The following is a 24,309-nucleotide window of genomic DNA, read 5'->3' as shown; positions in this document are numbered from 1 at the left end:
GTGGTGCTGGAGTGTCGATGTATCAGTTTCCTATTTGTCATAACAAATTATCACAAATTTGGTGATTTAAACAACAGAAATTTATCCTCTCACAGATCTGAAGTCTAGAAATCCAGAATCAAAGTGATAGCAGTTTTGAGGGGGAGGGTTATGTGGGAGTTTGGGATTAGCAAATACAAACTACTATATGTAAAATAGATAAACAAGGTCCTACTGTAGAGCCCAGGGAAATATATTCAATATCTTGTAATAGCCTATAATGAAAAAACATTTTATATATATATATATATATATATATATATATATATACACACATACATATATATATAACTGAATCACTATGCTGTACACCAGAAATGAACACAATATGGTAAATCGACTAAACTTCAACTTAAAAAAGGAGACAGCAGGTTCATGCTCCCTCCGAAGACCCGAGGGGAGGGTCCTTCCTTGCCTCTTGCAGCCTCTGCTGGCTCCGGGTGTTCTTGGCTGGTGGCCGCATCACTCCAGTCTCTGCCTCCGTCCTTGCCCGGCTTCCCCTTCTGTGTGTCTGTGTCTCACATCTCCAGGATGACCTCATCTCAAGTTTCTTAACCAAATTCCATCTGCAAAGACTGTATTTCCAAACAAGGTCATGTTCACAGGTACCAGGGGTTAGAACTGGGGCACATCTATTTTGGGGGACCCACAGCAGGCAGTTAGTAGGTGGGTGAGGGAGAGAACTGGTGGCTCAGACCCCTGAGGGGAGCAAGACTTGTTCTCAGAAAAAGGGGTCTGGAGGGCGGGGTGTGCTGAGGTTGTGGTCGGCGGGGGTGGGTCACTGACGGCCCCTCCGGAGATGAAAGGAATCCTCAGAGGTTCATCAGTGCCTGCGATGCAATGCCACCTTTCTGGGCTCATCCCTGTACCCCAACTGGATATTTTGTCCTGTCTTTTCTAGCTACCACCATCTGGATGATGGATGATTATGACCCGGGAAATCTGTCCATTGTTTTTTTTTTTTGTTGGAGGGTAGAGGTAATTAGGTTTATTCATGTTTAATGGAGGTGCTGGGGATTGAACCCAGGACCTCGTGCATGCTAAGCACGCGCTCTACCACCGAGCTAGACCCTCCCCCACCATTGTTCATTTTTTACCTTCTTACTGAATGGGCAGGTGTGCGGTAGGAACCCAGGCCAGAGGCGATGGAGGTGCCAGGGCAGAAGAGGGTCCCCAAATCTGTTCCCTGCCACCAGAGGAACTGTACTCACTGACTCATGGAAGGGGCTAGAGGTGATCCTGTTTTGCATGTACCTGAGGGAACAGATTGTTTTTGTCATAAGAGTCAGACAAACTGCTCCCGGCCAGAAAAAAAAAGCAAACCAAAACAAACCAATGAAACGACTTCATATGCACCAGTACCCTTTGAAATTAACTACACTTTCTACTACGAACCCTTGATTCAAGTTGCATATCTCTTGCGTACATGTGTGATTCTTCTCTTAACTGACGTCAGATTTCTGGGTCCTCCTTTGTTTGCCAAGAAGACTGGGTTTTCTTGCTGTTTCTTTTTTTGGAAGATGACTTTGAAATTTTCTTAGGGCCCCCAGGTCAGAAGCCAATCACCCCTCCTTTTTCACCTCCCACACCCACCTGTCACTCCTGCCCGATCACTTCGGGGTTGTTTCCCTCTCAGCCCCTGGAGGCCCCTGCCTGACTCAGTGGAGTTCTCTCCACCTGGGCAACTGATGGGTGGCTGCAAGTGGGTTTCCCACCTCCGGTCCTGCTCTTCCACGCCCTTCCCAGCACTATCCATGCCTTGTTGCTTTTAACCGTATTTTATGGCAAGAGCTGTTTATTGAGGTATAATTTAATTTAGTACAGTATGCAAATTCTAAATGGACAGCTGGATGACTTTTGACCAATTCATGCGTTTGTGCAGTCACTGTCCCCCCACCTCCACACCCCAAGACAAAGAACATTTGCATCACCATCCTAAATTTCCTCTCCGCCCTTCTGCCCAGGCCCTGCCCATCAGAGGCAACCGGTGATCAGATTTCTGTCACCACCGGACAGTTTCGCCAGCACTGGCACGTCAGTGGCATCCCACAGTGTGTGCTCTGGAGCCAGGCTCCGTCCATGCAACACATAATGGTTTTGAGGTCTATTCACATTGTGTGTATCACCAAGTTGCTTTCTTTTCTCTTTTCTCCCCCATTTTTAACAGTTTTGTTGAGGTGTAATTCATACACCATGTAATTTGTCCATTTAAGCTCTAGAACTAAATGTTTTTTGGCATATCCCATTATGAAAAAAATTTCATGCATAAAATATATAACATAAAACTCCCTGCTTTAACCATTGTACCCAGCTTACAATTCCGTGGCATGACTTACATTCATAATCTGGTGCAACTGTCCCTGCTATTTATTTTCAAAACATTGTCATCGCCCCAAACAGAAACCCTATAAGCATTAAGCAATAACTCCTCATGTCCTCCTCCCCCTAGTTTTGATAGCCTCTAATCTACTTTCTGTCTCTCTGAGTTTGTCTATTCTGGATATTTCACGTAAAGGGACTCATACAATATGCATCCTTTTGTGTCTTAGCATAAGGTCTTCAAGGACCATCCATACTGTAGCATGGTATCAGAATTTAATTACTTATTTTAAAGGAATAATAGTCCATTATATGGAGGTACCCCATTTTGTGTATCCTCTCACCTGTTAATGGGCACAGGTTGTTCCTAACTATTGACTACTGTGAATAACGTCGCAGTGAACATGGCTGTACAAGTACCTGTTTGAGTCCCTGCTTTAAATTCCTTCGGGTGTGTACCTCGGGGTGGAATTGCCGAGTCATTATGATAATTCTATGTTTAGCTTTCTGAGTAATGACCAAACTGTTTTCTGCACTATTTGTATTCCTATCAGCAGTGCCCAAGGGTTCTAATTTCTCCACAGCCTTTCCAACACTTACCTTCTTTTTCTTTTTTCTTTTTTTAAATTATAGCCATCCGAATAGGCTTCTAGGATGTCGCGTGGTGTCTCATTGTGGTTTGGGCCGTTTGTATGTCTTTGGCCATTGTTTTATGTTATTGTTACTTTATTGAGATACAGTTTGCACACAGAGGAATGCATAACTTCACTACCCTAGAAGTTCCTCTCGTGTAAAATCCCCTTCACTGTTTTTTTATCACCACAGAGCAATTCTGCCTGTCCTTGGATTTCATTGAGTGGAATCAGACAGCACGTACTTTTTTGTGTCTCTCTTATTTCATTCCATGTAATGAGATCTGTTGGTATTGTTGCCTGTATCAACTGGTTGCTTTTTGGTTGCTGAGTCGTATTTCTAAGGTTGAGCATAGCAGAGCGTGCTTATCCAGTCCCCTGGTGATGAATATTTGGGTTGTTTGCAATTTCAAGCTTCCATCAACATTCTTGCACACAGGTGGATATGACTTTATTTCTCTTGAGAACATACCTGTGAGTGGAATTGCTGGATCATAAGGTCGGCACGTGATGCATTTTATTAGAAACTGCCAGTTTTCCGACATGGTTGTTCTGTTTTACACTCCCATCTGCTGGGAGTCCCACACCCTCGCCAGCATTGGGTATTGTCAGTCTTTTTAATTTTAGTCATCCTCGTGGGTGTATGGAGGTATCTCAGTGTGGGTTTAATTTGCCTTTCCCTGATGACTAATGGTATCAAGAACCTTCACATTTGGAAAGGTTATAATTTAAATTTTTACATTAAAAAAAATCAAGTTAGAAGATATGAGTGAACACCTGGAGAACAGACATCCCTAAGCCCAGAATGTTCTGTTGAAGCCGTCCGCCCTGACAGCTATGAGTCAGACAGACAGATGTCAGTTTCAGTCACTTCTTACATTACAAAGGAGTTGCCAAATCAGTTTAAAAAGGCGAGTGGGGAGGGCACATATTTAACGAATATTTTGGAAATAGAAAGAAGAAATGGGGAGGCTCTCCCCTTCCACCCCTCCTCCCACCTGAACGGGAGGTTTTAGAAAGAAAATCTGATCATGACGCCCCCTGCTTAAGACCTTGAGTGGTTCTCTGCTATCTTCAGCCCCAATTCAGACTCCTTAGCCCTCCATGTCAACCCTCGTGACTTTCTGACCTGTCACCTCCTCTGTGGGCAGTGGGTGAATCTACTTGTGACTTCCTCCCTTGTCCACAAGTCGTCAGCTCCCAGCCCTGGTACGTGCTTGTCAGACACCTGGACCACTACCCCATCCTCCCTGGCACCCTGGGCTCCCTGCCTTTGGCTGAAAGGCCCAGCTGGGTGCGTGCTGGCTTTTCCCCCAGCCTGGACCTGTTTCCAGTCCTCTGCCCTCCCGTCCCTGGGGCAGGGCTCCTGATCATTGTTGGCTTTCCTGTCTCTTTCCTCAGACTGAATTTCCTAAGGGGTAGGACTGTCTGATTTCAAAGTTCATCTTTGTCTTCTCAACGCCCAGCCCAGGTACCTGTAGACCAGCAGTACCGGCTTGCTGGATGGCGACCGAATGGTTGACGGAGGAGTTCTGAAAACAGTGTGACCCCCTCCCCCGGGAGCCTGCTTTCCATTGCATTTGTTCTGTTACACATTGTAGGAAGAACACAAACCCCCAAATCTTGTGATCTCACCTTCTCTCTGTGGCCCTCTCCATCCCAACCCAGGACAAGAGGCCTGCCTGGTGGGACCAGGAATGACTCAGGGGGAAGGATCAGGGAGCAGGGGGCAGACAAGACCAGTCGGGCGGCATTTGACAGGATGCTCTTGGCACCTGGGCTAGGACTGGGTGAGAATTTGATACAATCAAAATGAAAAGGAACCAGAAAAGCAAGCTGAGCTCTGTTTCTGGCATCCCCGAAGAGGTGACTGAGAAGTCTGTACCCGAGGCTCCCAGGTGTAGTGACGGCCACCACCACTATCCATCTGAGAGCCCCAGCCTGCATCCTGGTGGTCCTCACACGTTACGTTCTGTAGACCTGCTGTGGGCTTGTGACAATACAGGCTCTGATCCACTAGGTCTGGGCTGGAGCCCAACGTTCTGCATCTGTCCCAGGCTCCCAGGTACCTGCTGCTGGTCCAGGGACTCCCACTTTGAGTGGCCTGGGCTGACCCTGCTTTCTGTGTAACCCAAACCAGTGTTTGTACATTACAGACCTAATATCTGAAAAATTGCCTTGAAAAAAGGAGAGTTTTGTTTATTACGAGTAGAACATGCTGTTGTCTGAAAGCCCACAGCAGAAAGGCAGGGCGGGAGCTTTGGAGTGAGAAACACTTGGCAGAGTAGGTTAAATAACAGGGATTTCAATTCTTTGAGGCCGATGTCATAGACAATTTGGATTCTTTTCTTGAAATTTTATGGAGTGTTTTTGCAAGAAGTTCGTAAAGCTGATCACAACCTACAGATCCTAAGAGGTCTGACTCGTTTTCATTTACTGATTGCTTGCTTGATAGTAGATTTATTTAAACTCTCTCCAGTTCTTTCCAGAAAAGGGCAAGCCGCAGCTTTCTCTTGCTTCGTGCTGTTTCCTCCCAGCCTACGAACTTGCCAGTGACTGCTTTTGCAGTTGAAGGAGCAGGAGACTGGGGAGCTTATCAGAATTTTCCTTTTCTTAAAATTTTTACATTTTCTGATTCTTACACAGAAGTAAGTTCAGGGTTGGAAAAAAATGGGACTTTTTATTACAGAAAAGTATAAAGAAAAAGAAGTCACCTATACTGTCATTATCCAGAATCAATCACTACTGAAACCTTGGTGCATTTCTTTCTAGTTTCTTTTCATGCATTGTTGATACATAATTTTACAGACTAGTTTATTAAAGTGTGTATATATATATATATATATATACACACACACACACATACACTATATATATATAATATAAAATATATACTTAATTTTATATTATAATTTAAGCCTTCCTTATGACTGAAATTCTTTATGTTTGGTAACATATAAAATTATATGATAAAACATGTTCTTTCTTTTTTTTTTAACTTCAAAAGGAGAACATCTTTGAAAAAAGGAAAAAGTAGCATTGTTCTCATTGTCTTCTGAGAATATAATGAGTCCTGACTTAAGCCCAGAGGGGACATTTTCTTGTTGGTTTGTAGCATGAATTCTATCTCACTGTAACTAGTAAACTAACTGGTAGATCTCAACGGTTGGTTATTAGTGAAATACTAGTACATTTTATTTAATTACATATTTCTTTGTATAAGCATGTGTTCAACCTGAATCCAAGGATCCAGTTCCCAGGATCAGTTTATTAACGTAAGTTGTTATTAAGATGTGTGGGGCGCAGAAGGTTGCGGTTAGATTTTGGATAGTGCATCCTTGGGACTTGCTGGTGTTTGTAGTATTTATCTGACGCTTTCTGACGTCACCCCAAAATATAGTAGCTTAGAAGATGGTTAGTATTTATTTTCTTTCATGGTTTCTGAGGCTCAGGAATTCAGGACCAACTTGGCTGGGCAGTTTTGAGCCAAGGTCTCTCATGAGGTTGCCGTCAGATGTCCGCTGGGGCTGTATAATCGGAAGGCTTGACCGGGGCTGGAGGACCGCTTCCCTCGTGTGCAGAGAAGTCCCCGCTTCTTGCGGGGGCAGCACACCACTGCGGGGGCTCTTGCTCATCGGAGAGGGCGGTTTCTGTTCATTCAGTTTTCTGTGTATTTTGCTCTTCCTACTGTTCTTTCTCTTGTAAGTTCTCTGTTGAGCTTTGCGTATCTGTTGTGAAAATCCCAAGCTTAACTTCAGAAAGGTTAAGTGAGTAAGTGCTGAGCGGAACATATTACTGCCAAGTGCTAACTTCAGACCAACTGTTAGTTAACGGTGTGGCTTTCCAATACTGAATGCTTGTAAGGTGGCTGTGTGACAAACACAGCCAGTAATGACTTGGGGAAATTAGACGCGATTCTGAGATACACAGCCTTTGGATTAGGAGTGTATAAAATTAGAATTAGACTTACTTGGCAAGATGTATATAAAACTGGATTTCAGGAGAGACGATTGCTGAACAAAATAGTTTCCTCATATCATTAACTATCTAAAGTTAGAAACCCAAACAAGAGGTTTGCAGTGGTAATAATAACTATTCACATTCTATGCAAAATTCATATTTTATGCAAAATTTAGTCTATGGGGGATTGTTTTGAGTTATGACAACCTTAATTTTATCCACTCCTAATCTAAAGATGAGCCCTGCTGCTGAAAGAATTCTCCTGATACACCTTTATACATTTTATCTTTAGTAATGTTTGTTTTATTTCTTTATTTAAAGCAACTTACTAGGCATTTCTGTATTTAAAGCAGGAAAGCATGAACAAAAAGTAAGGATCACCTGTAACCCCACTGCCAATATCACTTTATTTGTATAATGAAAAGATATGTGTGTCTTGAAAGGACACTGAAACAGATTCAAAAGAAAAAAAAAAAGAATCCTGCTTTAAAGGCCCCTCGCTCACAGTATGTGGATTGAAGATGGCCAATTAAATTTCTTATATCTTCTTTCAGAAAAGTAAAAGATCTTTCATGAACAACACCACTGCAGGAGCCACACACATATCTAAGAAGTTCACACAAAGAGAGATCATATCATATACAGTTGTCCATTGATATCTGAGGGGGATTGGTTCCAGGACCCCCGACCCCCATACCCAAATGCACAGATGCTCAAGTTCCTTATATAAAATGGTGCAGTATTTGCATATTACCTATGGGATCTTTCTTTATACGTTAAATCATCTCTAGGTTACTTATAATACTTAATTCAATGTAAATATTACATAAATAGTTGCCAGGACATGGCAAATCTAGTTTTGCTTTTGGAACTTTCTGGAATTTTTTTCCCCAAGTATTTCCCATCTGCAGTTGGTTAAATCTGGGGTTGTGGAACCTGTGAGTATGAAGGGCCGAATGTACCGTCTTCTGACCTGTGGCTGTTACCAGTTTTTGACATAATGCTACCCTGTGACGATCTTGCCACATCAGCACATGCATTTTAACCTCATTCCTACTGGGGCTGACGTAGTGCCAGACGGCGGGTCTAACTAGCCAGTCATCTCTTGACGCATATTTGGGCGGTTTCCAGGCTTTTTGCAGTTGCAGGTCCCTTGATGTACTTTCAGTGCCCCTAAAATGAATCCTCGCTGTGGAATTCTTGGGGAATGTGGCGTTTTCTTTGAGTTTGGCTGTTGGCTTCCTGTCTGTATCATTCAGCCCCAGATCTGGCAGCACCAGCCTAGAGTGATGCTCACCACATTAAAGGGAACTGTCTTCTTTGAGGTTTTCTTGGGACCTCAAGTCATTTCCTTACTTGAAGGTGGAAGTAAGATAAAAAACGCGGAGCCATGTCACCATGTGTCAGTGCCTCGGTTCAGAGTAAGTTGAGTACTCGCTCGAGGGAGGAGGTACTGACACATCTCAGGGGCATTTTGTTCATTCAGTAAATGCTTTCTGAGTGTCTTGCAGATGTCGAGCACTGGGGAAAAGTTAAAACATGTGATCCCTCTCCACTTTGAGCTCACCTTCCAGTGAGCAGTGGAGTGTGCAAGGCAGCCCCATGAGAGCCTCAGAAAACGGGTAGAAAAAGGCTGGAAGCAAGAGATGCGGAAGGGTCAGCTGTGTGACAGAGAGGCTGTGGGCGATGGGGGTGGTGGGGTGGGAGCGAGGGCGCTTCAGGCAGAGGCCACTGCCGGTGCCAAGGCTTGGAGGCAAGGAAACCGAGGCAGGGGTAGTCACAACGGCTGGCACTGGGAAGAACCCAACCACGGGGACTTGTTAGCGTTCAGAATCCCTGGGTGGCACCACACTCAGGCACTAAATGGTACCCACGGAACAGTGGTTCCCAGGGTGGCGGACTGGCCTCATGTAAGATGCTTTTGGAATATGCGGCATGACAAATGCCAAATTCTAATTTTTCAGGCTAAGAAAGAAATTAAAAAGATAATCGTAAACGCCTAACCCCATCATTTTATAAACAACAGTACATTTTAGGTTCAATCAAGTAGCAAAAACATAATCTTAAAGGACAGCTCTTCCCAAGGGAAAAAATGAATAGTAATCCTTGACACATTTGCAAACATAGGCTCCTATGCATGCTATATATATGAGTTATGTTTGGGTAAGGTATGTTTGCTGTGTTTACGTACAGCCCCAACTCTCTGGGGTTTAAAATAACAAAGTTCTGCTTATTCATTCATGCTCCTGGGGGTCAGCTGGAGGCGCTGGTGGGGCTCTGTGCTCCACGACCTCACAGACCCAGGCCGAGAGAGACCCAGCTCTGAGCTTCAAGGAGAGTCAAACAAAGCAGAGGACAAGGGAATGTGGGCAGATCCGGCTCCGTCTCTTAACACATCTGCCCGGAAGTGAAACATGCCAGTGTGCTTACGTTTCATTACCCAAAGCCAATCAGAGAGTCCAGAGCCACTCTTCAGAGTCGGTAAAGGCAATTCTCCTATGCGGAGGGAGAGGCAGTTAATGTGGGAACACTCTAGCGCTTTGTACAACCGGATTGTCCTTGCTCTTTTGTTGTGTCCCTTCACCAGCTCCTCATGGTCCATCACATACTTGGGCGAGTACGTCTCCTCTACGTGCCAACAGCAGCACTGGTGGAAAAGACCGGAGAAATGCCCACAGGGACGTTTTTGAGGAATCGTAAGGGTTGCCTGGGGCTGCAGAACACACTAGGTGGGGAGCTGCCAACTACTTGCTTTTCTGCTAGACTCTCTGTGAGTCCATCTTATTTAAAGCTTGACATTGTTGAGGTAACGACTCCTAATGTGGCCACCAGAAAAGCTAAAAGTAAACAGGTGGCTTACATTTGTGGTGTGTCTGTTGAATGGTGCTGACCGCAAGTGTATAAAGGACTCAACCTGATCAATGAGGAAAAGAAACCAACAGGAAATAGGCAGAAGACATAAATAAATCACTCATGGAGGAAGAAATGTGGGTGACCAGTACACTTATTGTATAAGATCTTCAATCTGACTGCCAGTTGGGGGAATGCAAATTAAAAACACAACAGCAGTGTGTACCCATCCGACTGGAGAAGACTGAAAGTCGGGATTTACTCACAGTATTGGGTATTGGTGAGAAAGAAGAGAATTGTAGCTTTCATACACCGATGGTGACGTCTAAGTAGTTGCAATCACTTTGGAGACCATTTGGGCACATGTGCTACCCCCAGCTAGTACACTTTGGGTGAGGGTTCTTGCCTGGGGGCGATTTTGCCCCCCAGGGGGCATTTGGCAGTACCTGGAGACATTTTGGGTTGTCACAACGGGGGTGAAGGATGCTACTGGCATTTAGTGAGTGGAGGCCCGGGATGCAGCTGAAACATCCTACAATACACGGGACTGCCCCTCACACTCAAGAGCCATCGTTTCAAAAGAAAGTATTTCTGTGATCTAGAAACCCTGACTTCCAGGTGCAGATTCCAAGGTTGCTCCAGCCGAGGCACACCAGGAGATACAGATCAAGGTTTTCACTCCAGGGCTCCATATTTAGAGCTGGGGGACTTTGGAAACAACTTCAATGTCTATAAATTCAAGCAATAAATGACTTGTGAGGGACCCACATGCGATGTACTGTGCTAGTCAAGGATACTTGCCCAATATTTGGGTAGATCGCACATCCAGCACTGAGTAAATCAAGTTTCAGGCTCATATGTACATGAAAATATTATTTTTCATAAATATTTAAAATACAAAATAGTACTCTATATTTAATGTCTTATATATGGATATATGCATGCGAGCTAAAAATTCGAAAACAAAATCACATCATCACCTAATAATGGTTGCCTCTGGGGAGGAAAGCTGCTAAAGGGAATTCCTCCTGGAATGTTGATTTCAGAACCCTGAAGCAGTTATGACAAAATGTTAGCCGTTGTTCGTGTAGCCGATGAGATGGGTGTTCCTTACGTTACTTTCTGTTTTTTCTCAATGCTGGAATTTGTTCGCAATATCACGCATGCGCGCTAGCCGCAGAACGGCGCGTGAAGAGCCGTGGTCCAGCGCTGGCAGGTTATTCGGGGCTGTGCCTGTTCGGTTCACCTGCATTCTCCAGTGTCGAGCTGGGCCCCGCACAGGTCGGCCCTTGGCAAGTATCTGTTGCAGGAACAACGCGTGGGATACTGCATAGGGTTTGTTACTGTGAGCTACTGAGAGGTTGTGGGACCACACCCTGCAGTGGGATGACCCCGCGGGGACCTGCCTGCTGGACAGGTGGTCACACCCACTCCCCACCCCTCTGCACCAGCCCTTTACCCTCCAGACTTCTAACAGCACATCACAGAGAGTAACCCAGCTCCAGACACTAAAAATCACACCTAGGTAGTCTTGTGTGTGTATTTAAAGGGAAAGAGATGTCACATCACGTGAGCTGCATGCAAATCTGAATGGCTGGGGAGACACTTCAGAGAGGAAGTTTGCTGCTGGGGCTTTGTTGTTGAGTTCTTTCAGCAGCTCTAAGACTCAGTCGGGAAGGATGTGCCTTCACATCACCCTTTCACAACTCAGTGAAGAATTTAAGACCAGCAAGGTTGGGCTTCCCCGCAAGCTGCTGTGTTAGGATTCCCCATCCTGCAGGGGTGCCCTCTTACACGCTCATTCCATGTTACGGCCGTGGAAAGGATTCCTGCCTGTGGAGCTAGGCTTGTAGCCCACCCACCAATTTTCTTGACTGTGTTGAAATAATGAACTGCTATCAGGGGAAATTAGAATTGTTAAGGCATTTATAAGATACCCCTCCTCTTTGAAATCTCGTTGGGAGAATAGTTGGCAAGAAGGTGTTTTCAGAAGACTGTCAGAATGGAAAATCTGAGTCAGACTTCTGTGGGCTCTGGTCTGTGTGTCTGGATCGCCAGGTGAGGCTGAACAGGGAAGCCAGTCCCTCATGGGGACCTCAGCCCTCTTATGCCATTGTATTTGCTGTACCCAAATACTACGATTTCTTTTTGTCATGAATTCCCATCTTCACTCCCAAGGGGAATATTCTTTTCTTGGGCTCTGATATTAATTTGCCTTTAAGTTAACAAAGGAGTGGGGAGGGTATAGCTCAGTGGTAGAGCGCATGCCTAGCATGCCTAAGGTCCTGGGTTCAATCCCCAGTACCTCCATTAAAAATAAATAAGTAAATAAACCGAATTACCCTCCCCAACACCAAAAAACAAACAGACGAAAAATTCAGAAAAAAAAGAAAGAGAGAATACACTAAAGTTAACGAAGGAAAACTTTGCTGTAGCTTTAGTTTCAGAAGGCCGGCCTAGCAGCTGTTTTATAATGTTTGTCAGACAGGACAAATTTCCAGGCTCACAAACAGTCCTTCTCCTGAGAGTCTGGACTTTGCTGATAACCTCCTATCAAGACCCTCTTCCTTCGACCTCATTAGCTATCCCAATTGTAAACTCGGCTCAAGGGACCTGGAAACAATTCTCAGACAGAGTGAAACGCCCTGTCACACACATCTGCAAATGTTTTCGGAGATACAGAAGACCAATGCCATGTTTACCAAGTGATGGTTTTGGTGAGAATTGTTTGCCAGTGTTTCTGTGATTGTCCTTGCTGGGCTCTTTGCCTTCCAGCTCTGCAGGCGCGATGCCTGTCAGTGTGTGTGCCCGGCGGGTGGACACTGCCTGCTGTCCGTGGGGCCCTGGCCACACCCTCACCTTTGAACATGGGAGTGCAACACTCAAATCCATTTACCGTCTAGGAAGAAACTGTTTACTGAAGACCTAGTACTCATTCATTTATTCAACAAGTAGATGTCAGCTCGGCTATGTTCTTAGAGCTGAGGACCTGGGAGTGACGAACAAAGATCAAATTTCCATCCTGGATTTCCTTCCTTGTCATGGTTCTTAATCATAAATGAGATTAATGAAATAATGCCTAATACGTTTACCCAACAAATTATGCCCATGATCGTGGTAACACATGGTAGCTTTTTAGAAATGTAGTGTATCTTTAGAGGACCGCAATTCTTAAGTTCTTTCATAAAACCACATCATCTTTCTCCTGCTCCTGTTGGTGGTATTATCATGGAGAAAGGCGTTTTGTAGAAACTGGATTTTCAAGTAACTGAAGTCTCTTGGCTCTGAACTTTAAAAATTATACTACAAATGGTAGAATTTGTTCGTGTAGTCGGGTATGGGTGATGTCTCGTTTGTTCTGTGTGATGGGGAATTACTCTGTTATTGTGCCATCTGCCTGTGGGGTTCGTATGTTTATCTTGCTGCCTTAGTCTCTCCCTTGGCTGTTTGTCAGCTCCTGTTTTTTCTGTCCACTTTCCCTCTCCCCTCTTCAAAGACGGTTCTTTTCTATAGTTGTTTACAGTTGTTATTATAAAACTGTATTTCCTCATGAGACTGTTATTCATGTAAACACCGTGTTTGCATGTACTTGTTTCCCACTGTACAATAAAATCGTGTTTTAGGTTCCTCACAAATGTTGCTTTGTTTTAAAGAATTTAAACTGTACAAAAAACAGATAGAATGAAAAGTGAAATTAGTTCTCTGAAGTGTTCTTTCCCACTTACTCTGTATTAATCAGGGGTCTCCAGAGATCCAGAACCAGGAGAGAGAGAGAGAGAGAGAGAGAGAGAGAGTGTGTGTGTGTGTGTGTGTGTGTGTGTGTATCTGCAGATAGACGGAGATATTCATAGACAGAAAAATACACACATTTTGATATAGATAGATGCAGCTATATATGCTGTGAGATCTTTTCATATCTTTATATCTATAACTGTATGTATGAGGAGGGATGGAGAGGAATTATTTTAAGGAATTGGTTCACACAGTTGTGGAAGCTTGCCAAAGCCAAAACCTGCAGGGTGACTGGCAGGCTGGAGACCCAAGGGAGAATGGTAGTTCAAGTCCAAAAGCAGAATTTCGTCTTGCTTGGGAGAGATCAGTCTTTTTCTCTTCAAGCCTTTAACTGATTGGACGAGGCCCACCCACACCATCGTGGGTAATCTAGTTTATTCAGCGTCTACTGATTTAAATGTTAATCTTATCCCCCCCCCAAAAAAAACTTCACAGAAACATCTAGAATAATGCTTAACCACATATCTGGGGACAGATAAGATTAACCATCCCACACCTCTATTCCCCTTTCTTCTCCAGAGGATGCTACTCTTAATATTTTTATGTAATCCTTCTAGATGTTTTCTACGCATTTGTGTGTGTGTGTGTGTGTGTGTGTGTGTATATTGAAAGGTTTAACACACTTAGAAGATGATCGTCTTTCTCTCCCCCACCCCCTTTAATCTGTTAATATAATAAATGATATTGTTAGAATCCTGGTGTGATATTTCCTTTTGTCCTGCAGGGGGTGGGATTTTAGTTTGTTTATCTTTGTTTTTGGATGTACACATGCTTACATTTTTAAGCAGAAACATCTCAGCTTTTTTTTTGTTGTCATTGTTGCTCTGACTTTTCTACTGAGTGCAGGCTTCGAAATTAGGGATGTATTTTGAGGGTCAAGAGTTTCTCCCTGACCTCCACAATGGGTGTTTCCACTTGTAGGTAGCTTACATTTTTTTGCCCTTAATAATAATATTTTATTCTCATTGGGGTGGGGGTATTGCTCAGTGGTAGAGCATGTGTTTAGCATGTGCAGGGTCCTGGGTTCAATCCTCAATACCTCCGTAAAGTTAATTAGTTACTTAATTAATTTAAAAAATCAAAACGTTAACCTATAAAAGTCATAGGACACATTCAAGTTTAGGTGCAAAGTCATCCAAACCTTCAAAGAATAAAGAAAGTAAAACAAACAAAAAATTAAGATGGATCTTACTTTAAAAATAATAACAATATTTTATTCTCATGAATGCTTTGCTTGTGATTTTAAAAATAAGTCATCTGTGGCTGCAGGGGACCACGTGCCAGCAGGTTCCTGCCGGTTCGGCAGGTGGACAGTATTTTCCTTTGTGACAAGTCTTTTGTTGAATGGTCTTGAAAAGCCGTGGTCAAGGGTTGCCAAAGATTGTACCTCCCTTCCCAGCTTCCTGAGCCCCCCCAGTGCTCCGGTTCAAATGGAGTTTAAGTTATAGCTACACACTGGTTTAAAATAAAAATGTCAGACATTTGGAGCAAATTCTGAGAAAACAGGCGATGAAAGTAATGATTTCTATTAGTAATGTAAGTCTCTGTGCAGACTAGAGCTGCGACTTCTGTGTTCAATACCATTTTATCCTGAGCCCTCACATTTCTTTGTCTGTTTTTTTTCGTGATAATATCATTTCTGACCCAAGGTTATGCTAAACTTTCTTAAGCCACTATCAGAAGGGGCCCACTGCACATTTGGGGAAAGCTTATCTTAGGGGCTGGGAGCAGGGCTTTGGTTCTAGAACAGACCCCCCGTAGTGGCTGGGGTAGGAAGGAGAGGGGGTGAGGCTGATTCCGAAGAGAGAGCTGAATCAAGAGCCAGTGACTTCAGGAGCCCTGGAGAGCACCCCGTATTACCTGCCCATGGGAGTTCCTCCTTTTAACCCAGAATCCGTAACTGAAGGTTGGATGACAGGACTGGCGAAGGCGGATGTCCTTAGAAAGGGCAGGTTTGCAGTATGTGTTAAAAGATTTCAAAAGAACTTTTTCCTCTAATCCAGAAATACTATTTCTGAGAATGTCCCCTAAGAAAATGAGAAATTATATGCACACAGCCTCAGGTCTAGGAATTTTAATTGCAGGTTTTACTCCTAATAGAGAAAAGTGGGAAATAATCTCAGTGCCCAGGAGTAGGATGCATTAAATAACTAAGGTTCTGCCGTATGTATAGTGCCCCGTAGCTGTTGGAAATGTTGAAACGCAAGTGCTTTCATTGGTATGAAGAGATGTTGCTGATATGTTCCTGACATACAGCAAACAGTCCTGTTTTGTTGCCATTGTTGTCAAAGTAGAGTCAGTTTACAATGTTGTGTCATTTTCTGGTGTGCAGCATCGTGTTTCAGTCATCCATATACATACGTATATTCGTTTTCACATTCTTTTGCATTATAGGTTGCTACAAAATATTGAATATAGCTCCCTGTGCTATACAGAACTCTGTTTTGGTTTAAAGAAAAATGTGTGTGTGCGATTGTGTGTTTGGGCTATAATTTTTTTTTCTAGTCTATGTTTTTGGATTTTTTTCTGTAATAAATATGAGCCTCTCATGAAATTATGTAAAAACGAAGCGGCTGCATTTTGTACAACATGCCTTATCTGTAAGTCAGGAAATTGTAGAATATTTGAGAAATACTGTCATCCAAAGAAGTTCAAAATGAGATTTTGGCATTTACCAGGTGGAATCACAAGTTTTCCAGACCATTTGTTGTCAAGTTAGCTGGGAGGATGACGGCGTTGATGGCAGTGAACTCTGGTTATCAGAGAAACTGAACGCTTCTAAGTAGAGTCTGCCTGGGCTGATGACTCCATGCTCTTTTCTCTTTGAAACTGAATTATTGCAAAACATTGCATTCTATAGATAGAATGACCTATTTTGAAGAATGCACAAGCTGGAGTATATTAAATAGCCTTTATTATAGTCACAGAATTTATACAGTTCATTGTGCTGCCCTATGAATATCAGTGTTAAAAAAATCAATCTCTAAAACTTTGAAAATTCTAATATTTGAGATTTAATGTTTTGAGACGGCAACTAGGAGCCTTATTGAGATAGGCAGGCAAGGTTGCCCATGCCCTCTCCTCATTCCATGAAAATTACATTCCTATTAAAAATCTGTTAAAAATATAGCTGGGCCACTGTGGGATTGCCCTAGGCTTAAGCTTGGCAACCCCATGTGCTGGTGGGTGCAGCTGGCAGAGCTCAGAGTCACTTGATCATTAACTCTGGATCTCGAATTCTTACTCTGAATTTTAGGATCTCACTGGTCCCTTTGTTACGAGGTGTCTTAATCAGCTTGGGCTGCTGTGAAAAAAAAATTAAAAATGGGTAGCTTAACAACAGAAATGTATTTCCCACAGTCCTGGAGGCTAGAAATCTTTGATCCGGGTGCTGGCACGTCAGGTTCTTGTCTTGATTTTTGGTGTTACCGAACTCAGGTTTGGCTGCTCGCTGCTCCAAGGCCAGTACTCAAGAGACGAGTACTGTTTGTTATACAGGAGGACGGCAGTCTGGGGAGAAGGTAGACTCATGTCCAAGAACCAACTCCAAAGATTCTGCTAGATCATGAAATTTCTTAAAGGGAGAAAGGAGAAGTTAATTGCAGTTAATCGTCTGGGGAAGGAATTGGAATTTTCCACTGTGTGCCGACGTTCTTCTGATTGGCTGGTGGTGAGGTAACAGGGCGGTGCTCCAGGAATCTTGTGCTCAGCCTGAAGTTACCGTCATCCGCCTGGGTGGGGGCCTTAGTTCCTGTAGAAGAACTCAAAGGTATTGTTAAGTCTATTCCTTGAGGAGGAGCCAGGACCCTGCCCCATGCTGCACTGTTGTTTCTTGACTTGCTCCTCCTTTGTTTCTGCATTTCCTCCCTTCCCTGTTAAGCAAATGTTTGACTCTTGAACCCAGGGAAGATGAAGGAGGCTAAATGAAGCCTATTTCCTACAAACAAGAAATTGGAGAGGGGAGGGTATAGCTCAGGGGTGGAGCGCATGCACAAAGTCCTGGGTTCAATTCCCAGGATCTCCATGGTAAACAAACAAACAAACAAACCTAATTGCCTCCTCCCACCCCCCATCAAAAAAAAAAAAAAAAGAAAGAAAAAGTAGATGGAGGGGGACATGGAAAGGATTTCTACCCAGGAGGGCCCCACAGAGTCTGGCTCAGTGTCACTGGTGCACAGATGACGCCGCCGTCACCTGCCTGGCATCTGCAGGAGTCCCCTGTGGTGTCTTCTCTTCTGATGTCAGGCGTGTGGATTTTCTTTGACACCTGATATGTGTCGTTTTTCCACACCAGCTCTCCCATTCTCTGCGACTCCAGCAGGGTGTCCAACCATTCAGTTCAATTCTGACACTATCTAGAGTCAGCATAGAACCCCTCAAGTGAAGGGCTCAGTCCCACAACACTGCCCTCACTTCAGATGCCAGCCACAGGACCCAGGAGTCACCTTCTGACCAACCGGCCCTAAATCTGGGGGTTCCTGCAGCTCCCCCTCCAATTCAGCAATTTGCTAGAAAGACGCACACATCTCTGGAGAGCGCTTTACTTCCTATCCTGGTTTACTGCAAAGGCTGCAGCTCGGGAGCAGCCAGAGGGAAGGGCTGCACGGGGCCAGGCGTGGGGAGGGGCGCGGGGCTTCCATTCTCTCTCCCCGGACTCAGCCCTCCTAGTGCCTCCAGGTGTTCCCCAAGCCAGGAGCTCTCGGAACCCCGTGGTTCAGGGCTTTTTTTTTTTTTTTTTGAGGTTTCATTAGGTAGACATGATTTGCTCTGACTGTTACATCATTGGCCATTAGTGATTGAACTCAGTTTTCAGCCCTCTCCTCCCCACCCCAGGGATGGCACTGGGGAGGCTGGTGCTTGGAGCTGAAAGAGCCAACCTTCTAATCTCAAGGTTGGTTTTCCTAGAGACCAGCCCCCATCTGGAAGCCACCTAGCACCAGCTTCCACCACGAGTCATCTCATTAGCACACAAAAAACTGATTTCTAAGGGTTTTAGGAGCTGTGTTCCAGGAAATGGGGACCCTCCACTCCCCCACCCACCACACCTGGTCTCCCTGCTTCCTACCAGCAGCCAGAATTGATGCAGATAATTGACAGCGGACTGCTCACAAAGCCCTCATCTCACTCAGAGCAAACCCCAGTCCTGCCTTGACCACCGAGGCTGCCCGGCTCCCTCTGCTGCAGCCCACAGGCCTCCTGGCCAGTCCCGGGGTGGCCGGGCACAGCCCTCTGCCTGCGCCTTTCCCTTCCTTGTCTGCTGGCACCTTCCCCCACCTCCTCCCATCTTTGCCCAGTGCCTCTTTCTCAGTGAGCCCATCCCAGCACCTATTTTGAGACTGAAGCACAAGGCCCCTGAGGTGCTCACAAACTCCCTGGCCTGGGTTTAACTTTTAACACATTCCAGCACCTACATCTTAGGTCTGTAGTTGACGCTTTTCCCTCCCGTTAAAATAGAATGTAAGCGCCCTGAGGGCAGGGTCTTTGTTTCCAGACACAGGCCTCCCCAGCATTCAGCCTGTTACCGAACACAAGTTCCTGTGCTCGATGCACAGTGAGGCCAAACAAACCGAAACGTTGGTGTTTGGAGCAGAGAAAGGTTTACTGCAGTGCCGAGCAAAGAGAGCAGGCAGCCCGTGCTCAAATACTCCAAACTCCCCGATGGTTTCCAGGGAGACATTTTTATAGGCAACGTGTGGGGGAAGGCCGCACCGTGTGTGACTTTCTTCTGATTTTTATGGTCGGTGGTGCGGGAACAGGGCGGCGCCCCAGGAATCTTGCGGTCAGTCTGAAGTTGCCATCCTCCACCTGGGTGGGGCCTTGGTTCCTATAGAAGATCTCAAAGATACTGGTTCCTTGAGGTGGAACCAGGACCCTGCCCCATCTCTGCACTATTCTGTCTCTGCCTTCCCTCCCATCCCTGATCAGCAGCTGTTTGAATCTGCACGTTGGAACTCAGGGAAGTCAAGGAGGCTGATTGCAGCCCATTTCCTACAAACAAGAAGTGGGGGACACAGAAAGGATTTGTACCAGAGAGGGTCCCACAGGGTCCTGCTCTGTTTCAAGCATGCATTTGAGAACGAGCCGTGGCTGGCCTGCTCTAACCTGCGGCTGAGACCCGGGCCTGGCTCCACACCTCCTCAGCCCTGCTTGTCCTCCCCTGGGGGCAGGGTGTGCACCCGGGGTCTGTGGTGGTGACGCTCGGCTCTGCCTCTCTGACCTGCTTCCCTCTTCATTTCTAGACTGGCCTTATTGTCGCCTGCTACCACGGCTTTGTGGACACCGTGGTGGTCTTAGCAGAGTGCCCCCATGTTGACGTCAACTGGCAGGACAGCGAGGGGAACACGGCCCTAATCACAGCTGCACAGGCAGGTAAGACCCAGCTTCCCTTCCCTCCCCGAGCCAAGGCCGAGCGGGGCTGCCAGGCAGTTGGGGGTGGGGGGCTGCGCCTGATCTCAGTGCCTGAGTTAGTGTGTGAGGGATGGAATAGATCAGGAGCCGTGCTTTACTGCCAAGAGGGACAGGAAAAGGGCTGATGGTAGGTGCACATTCTCTTCGTGTGTTTGGGACAGTGTGTTACCAAGTCCAACCTCACACCACTTACCACACAGCAAGCCAGTAAATCGAGAGTTGTTGGGGCAAAGAATAGGGACTTTATTCAGAAAGCCAGCAGCCCAAGAAGATGGTGGACTAGTGTCCCAAAGTTAGAATTCAGGCTACTTTTCTGCTAAAAGGGGAAGGGGTGTGGCTGGTTGTTGCAAACTTCTTGGTGCCAGAATCCTTTGTTCTTGCAGCTGTGCATGTAAACTTGGTCACTATGTTTCTATAAGCCTCCAAGACAGGTGCTACTGTTTGTTCTCCACATGAATGGAAAAGGGTTATACCCTCATAGGTCAGAGCTTTGAGAATGTGCTCTCCTGTAGATCTCAGGCTGCAGGCAACATTCTTTTACAAAAGACGCACAGCCAGTGTGACTGAGCCCAGGCCACGGGGCACAGGGCTAGAGCTAAAGGAATAGACCCGATATGGGGTCGGGTTTGTTCTCTCCTCACAGTGCAGGTTACCTACCAGTGCAGGACGCAGGGTGCGGCAGAACTAGCTCTGGAACTGCCCCAAGTCTTCGAACATGAAGCTGCACTGGAAACCCAGCCTCTGCTGGCACCTCCTCTAGAGACCGGGGATCGGGAAGTTGCTGGTGGACTCCTCAGTGAGTGGAAGGGACACTAGTGACACTTAATGTATGAAAGTGGACATAGTTACAAGGTAACCTTGCGTTTTGCTTGGGGATGTAAAGAAAAACCAGGGGCTTCTTGCTGAGCATGTATCAGTGTAACAAGGTGGGGCCGTTAGTGAGAACACCTTGTAAATACGGTGTCCTTCCGCCAAAGACGGTCACTTCCAGAGGTGGTCCTTCCACCGGCATCGCCAGCCGCACTGTTCTCCCCAGTCCTCTTCTAGAATTGATGTCAGACAGACTTTGAGTCAAGCACGAAACTTTGCTCATCCCTTCAGAGCCACATTTCATTTGTAACCGTGGGATGAACCGCGTTTGTAACTGACCGCTTTCAGAATTCCTGGCTTTCCAGGGCACATCTGCTGTATCGCGCTGCTTCTCAGTGTCCAGGAAAGAAGCTGCTTCCGACTGAATGTGGTAGAAAAGGTGCTTGTTTATTCAGGGAATGTGGGGACACATGACGATGTTGTTGAGAGTGGTTGAGACTCGGACTCAGGGCCGGGGAAGCTGCAGAAAAAGCCCCAAATCACACTGCATGTTGATTCTGGAAAGGGAACTTCTGCCACGGCCGCCGAAGGGGACCTCCCTGTCCCGTCTTGCATCACAGGCTCCTGTGTCAAAGCCAGCGTGGCGGACTGACTGGGGAACGCAGAGAAACCAGAGACGCCAGCGTCTGGCAGTTTCACCCCCGGAATGGGAAGCAGTCTGTTCACACCTGCTTTTCACTTGAGGTGCCTAAGGTGGGGAACCCCCACACTTTGCCAGGTGTCGGGGCTGTGCTTACACATGTCCACCCCGTCAGGTTTCAGGGCGTGGAGCTTCCCCTCCGTGGAGGCCCCTCAGGCTTGGAAAGCCCCGGTGTAGTGTACAATGTCCTGAACAGCAGAAGCGTAAAAGGATATCATGAGAGGCGTCCAGTGATCGTACCCTCATCACTCATTGCCTCCCGCTGGCCGGGACCGGGGTGGGGAAGTGAAGGGCAGCTCTTCCTTTGGGTGATTCTCCAGCTAAATAGCCTCTGATGGGCCCTGATGGAGAGTGCGCTGGGAGCTTCAGGGTGAGAGCACCCCATCTAGCCTGGTGGTTTGGGACAGGGATCGTGGAGGAGGGGCTTGTGCTGGGTCCTGAAGTCAAAGGTGGGCCGTTCCAGCCGGCGCGCTGCAAAGCCACGGGACCAAGAGGGAGCCCCGCATATCTTAGCAATGACCAAGGACTGCATGTGTCTGGGATGGGGGAGAGGTGGCCCCAGGAGGAGGCAGGGACCAGGTCACGAAGGGTGTAGATACAACACGAGGGGATGCATTTGAGTGACATGAGGTGGGTGTGTAGTGACGGGAGAGATGACACTGGTGCGCACAGGGGCAGTTGCAGAGAGGAGCAAGACACCAGTGGCCGAAAGCACAGGTCCCGGTGGTTGTGATGTGGGCGATGGAGGAGAGGTGGGTCTGGAATGGCTTTCAGCCTGCTGGTCAGGGAATGATGCCAGTTCAAAGGGATAGACACCACAGGATGGTGGTTAGAGAAACATCACCTTCATTTGGTCCTCAGGCCTTTGAAATGCTGAGACATCTAAGTGAAGAGGTCTCCATGGCAGGTGGAGAGTGTGGAGCACCGACATCAGTCCCTGCCAGAATGCAGATGCTTGTTACCAGGCGTTCCTGGGCAGCAGGTGCATGGCCTGGACAAGAGCCTGCGTGTCATACTAGAGTATGAAACTATGAGAAGAAGAGGTGACTTGCCTTACTGATTTGCCAGAGCTCTTTGCATATGTAAGGACAGTACTTGTGGTTTAATACCCGAGAAGTGCTTTCTGAATTCTTGCCTCATTGATAATGTTTTTATTTTGTATTCACAATGAAAAAAAAAACAACTTGTTTTTTGCCTACCCCCCTGCCATTTCATTTCATGTTGCAGAAGAACAGTCCAGGTAACAAGTGCAGAGTCCAGCATGATTTTTGTCTTTGTTGATATCCTGATATTTCTTACACGTGTAAAGATCTCCTGCCTTCCCCCTCCCGCCCTGCATCCTTAACGGTGAAAAGAACCCGACCAACCAACAACCAAAAAACCTCAAACCAACGCTGTCATACGTGTCAGTTCCTTCTCTCTGTGGCTGTTTGACTTAACGTTAGTCATATTTTTGTTTTAAAGGACACTTTCCTGTTATCTCTTTGAACATTGCGTCTGCCTTGTTTTTTTTTTTCTTCCTGGGGTACCAGGAAGTATAGATTAGACCTAAGATTAGATTTACACCTAAAGGGAAACCCTATGCCCGCTTCACAACTGCTGACCCCAGGGTGTGGTGAGGGGAGGTGTGGCATTTATTGCAGGCGCCCGGCCAGGAGTCCAGGCAGCTGGTGCTCAAAAGAACCAAACTCCCCCACGGCCTTCAGGGAAAGGCTTTTACAGACAGGGTGTGGGAGGGGCTTGTGGGGTCTGTGATCAGCCCAGGGACAGTCTTCTGATTGGTTGGTGGTGAGGTCATCGCGAGTCAGCATCATCAACTTTTTGATTCTGGGGTCTGCGTGCTTGTGGGCAGCACACAGCTACCTTCTTCTACCTGGTGGGGGTCTCAGTGTCTGCAAAACAGCTCAAAGGACGTGGCTCAGAATATTATCTTTAGCTCTTGAGAAGGTCTTTGACTTTGTTTAATGGCTAAACTATTGCTGTTTTGTCTTGCTTGACTGTTTTCTTTGGTTTCTGAACTTCTCTCGATTCTCTGATTAAATTCTTCTTTGCAGTTGGCTAAAGCTTTTCTACAAGCAGGCAGGTGGAGGGCGTGGGGGGGTGAGTGGGGTGGGGCACGGTCTGTCCTGGCAAGGCCCCCTGGGGTCCTGCTCGGGCGCAGGTGGAGTCGCCGTCACCCGCAGGCGGGTGGCCCATGTTTCAGCCCCGATCTGGGCGGCATGCAGCTTGCTGGGCCCGGCCCCCAGGGTCTGGGTGACGGGGTTCGGGGCTTGTGCTCAGGATGCTCGCTTCAGTGAGCTCCCAGCTGATGCTGGGCTGCTGGCCTGGGGGCCTCGCTCTGAGAACTGAGCCCTTAGAGGTTCCTGTGCAGGGCGGTGGCAGGTGGCCTCTCAGCAGGCATGAGAGCTGAGGGCAGGGGTGGTTCATGGACCCGGGTGAGATGTCGTCAGAGGGACACAGACCCATCACTAAATCACAGTGAGAATAAAGGGAAGTGACTGAGCCTTTATGTACTATTTTAACCAAAGAGAGGATGTTTGGGCTTTTAGCTGGTAGAATCAAATGATGTCCCATTTTCATCCAATTCCATGAACAGTTTTATTTATTTGATGATTTCTTAATTCTCAAAGATGTCTAGCAATCTGTGCTTACCGTGAAAAATCACTACAGAGGTATCAGTGAGAAAGAAGAAGAAACGTCCCTTTTCACTCTCCCTAATTGTCTGTCCATTGACCACGTTCCAGCTGGTTACCGTCCCTGACCTCACTCTCTTATTTTCAGACACAGAGTGTTCACGCA

General features: G+C 46.3%; 1 protein-coding gene across 1 annotated transcript in view; it reads left to right on the top strand.

The window, feature by feature from the left end:
• ANKRD33B (ankyrin repeat domain 33B) overlaps positions 1 to 24,309 on the top strand; it is a 72,494-nt gene that overhangs the window by 27,075 nt on the left and 21,110 nt on the right. The window contains exon 2 of the mRNA XM_015251329.2: positions 19,832 to 19,961. Within this exon, the coding sequence (XP_015106815.2) occupies positions 19,832 to 19,961 (130 nt within the window). The remainder of the gene's footprint in view (positions 1 to 19,831; positions 19,962 to 24,309) is intronic.

This window comes from Vicugna pacos, chromosome 3, assembly GCF_048564905.1.
Source record: "Vicugna pacos chromosome 3, VicPac4, whole genome shotgun sequence".
Lineage (NCBI taxonomy): Eukaryota > Metazoa > Chordata > Mammalia > Artiodactyla > Camelidae > Vicugna > Vicugna pacos.
Note: the sequence above shows the minus strand (reverse complement) of the source record. Positions and strands in the feature narration are given on the sequence as shown.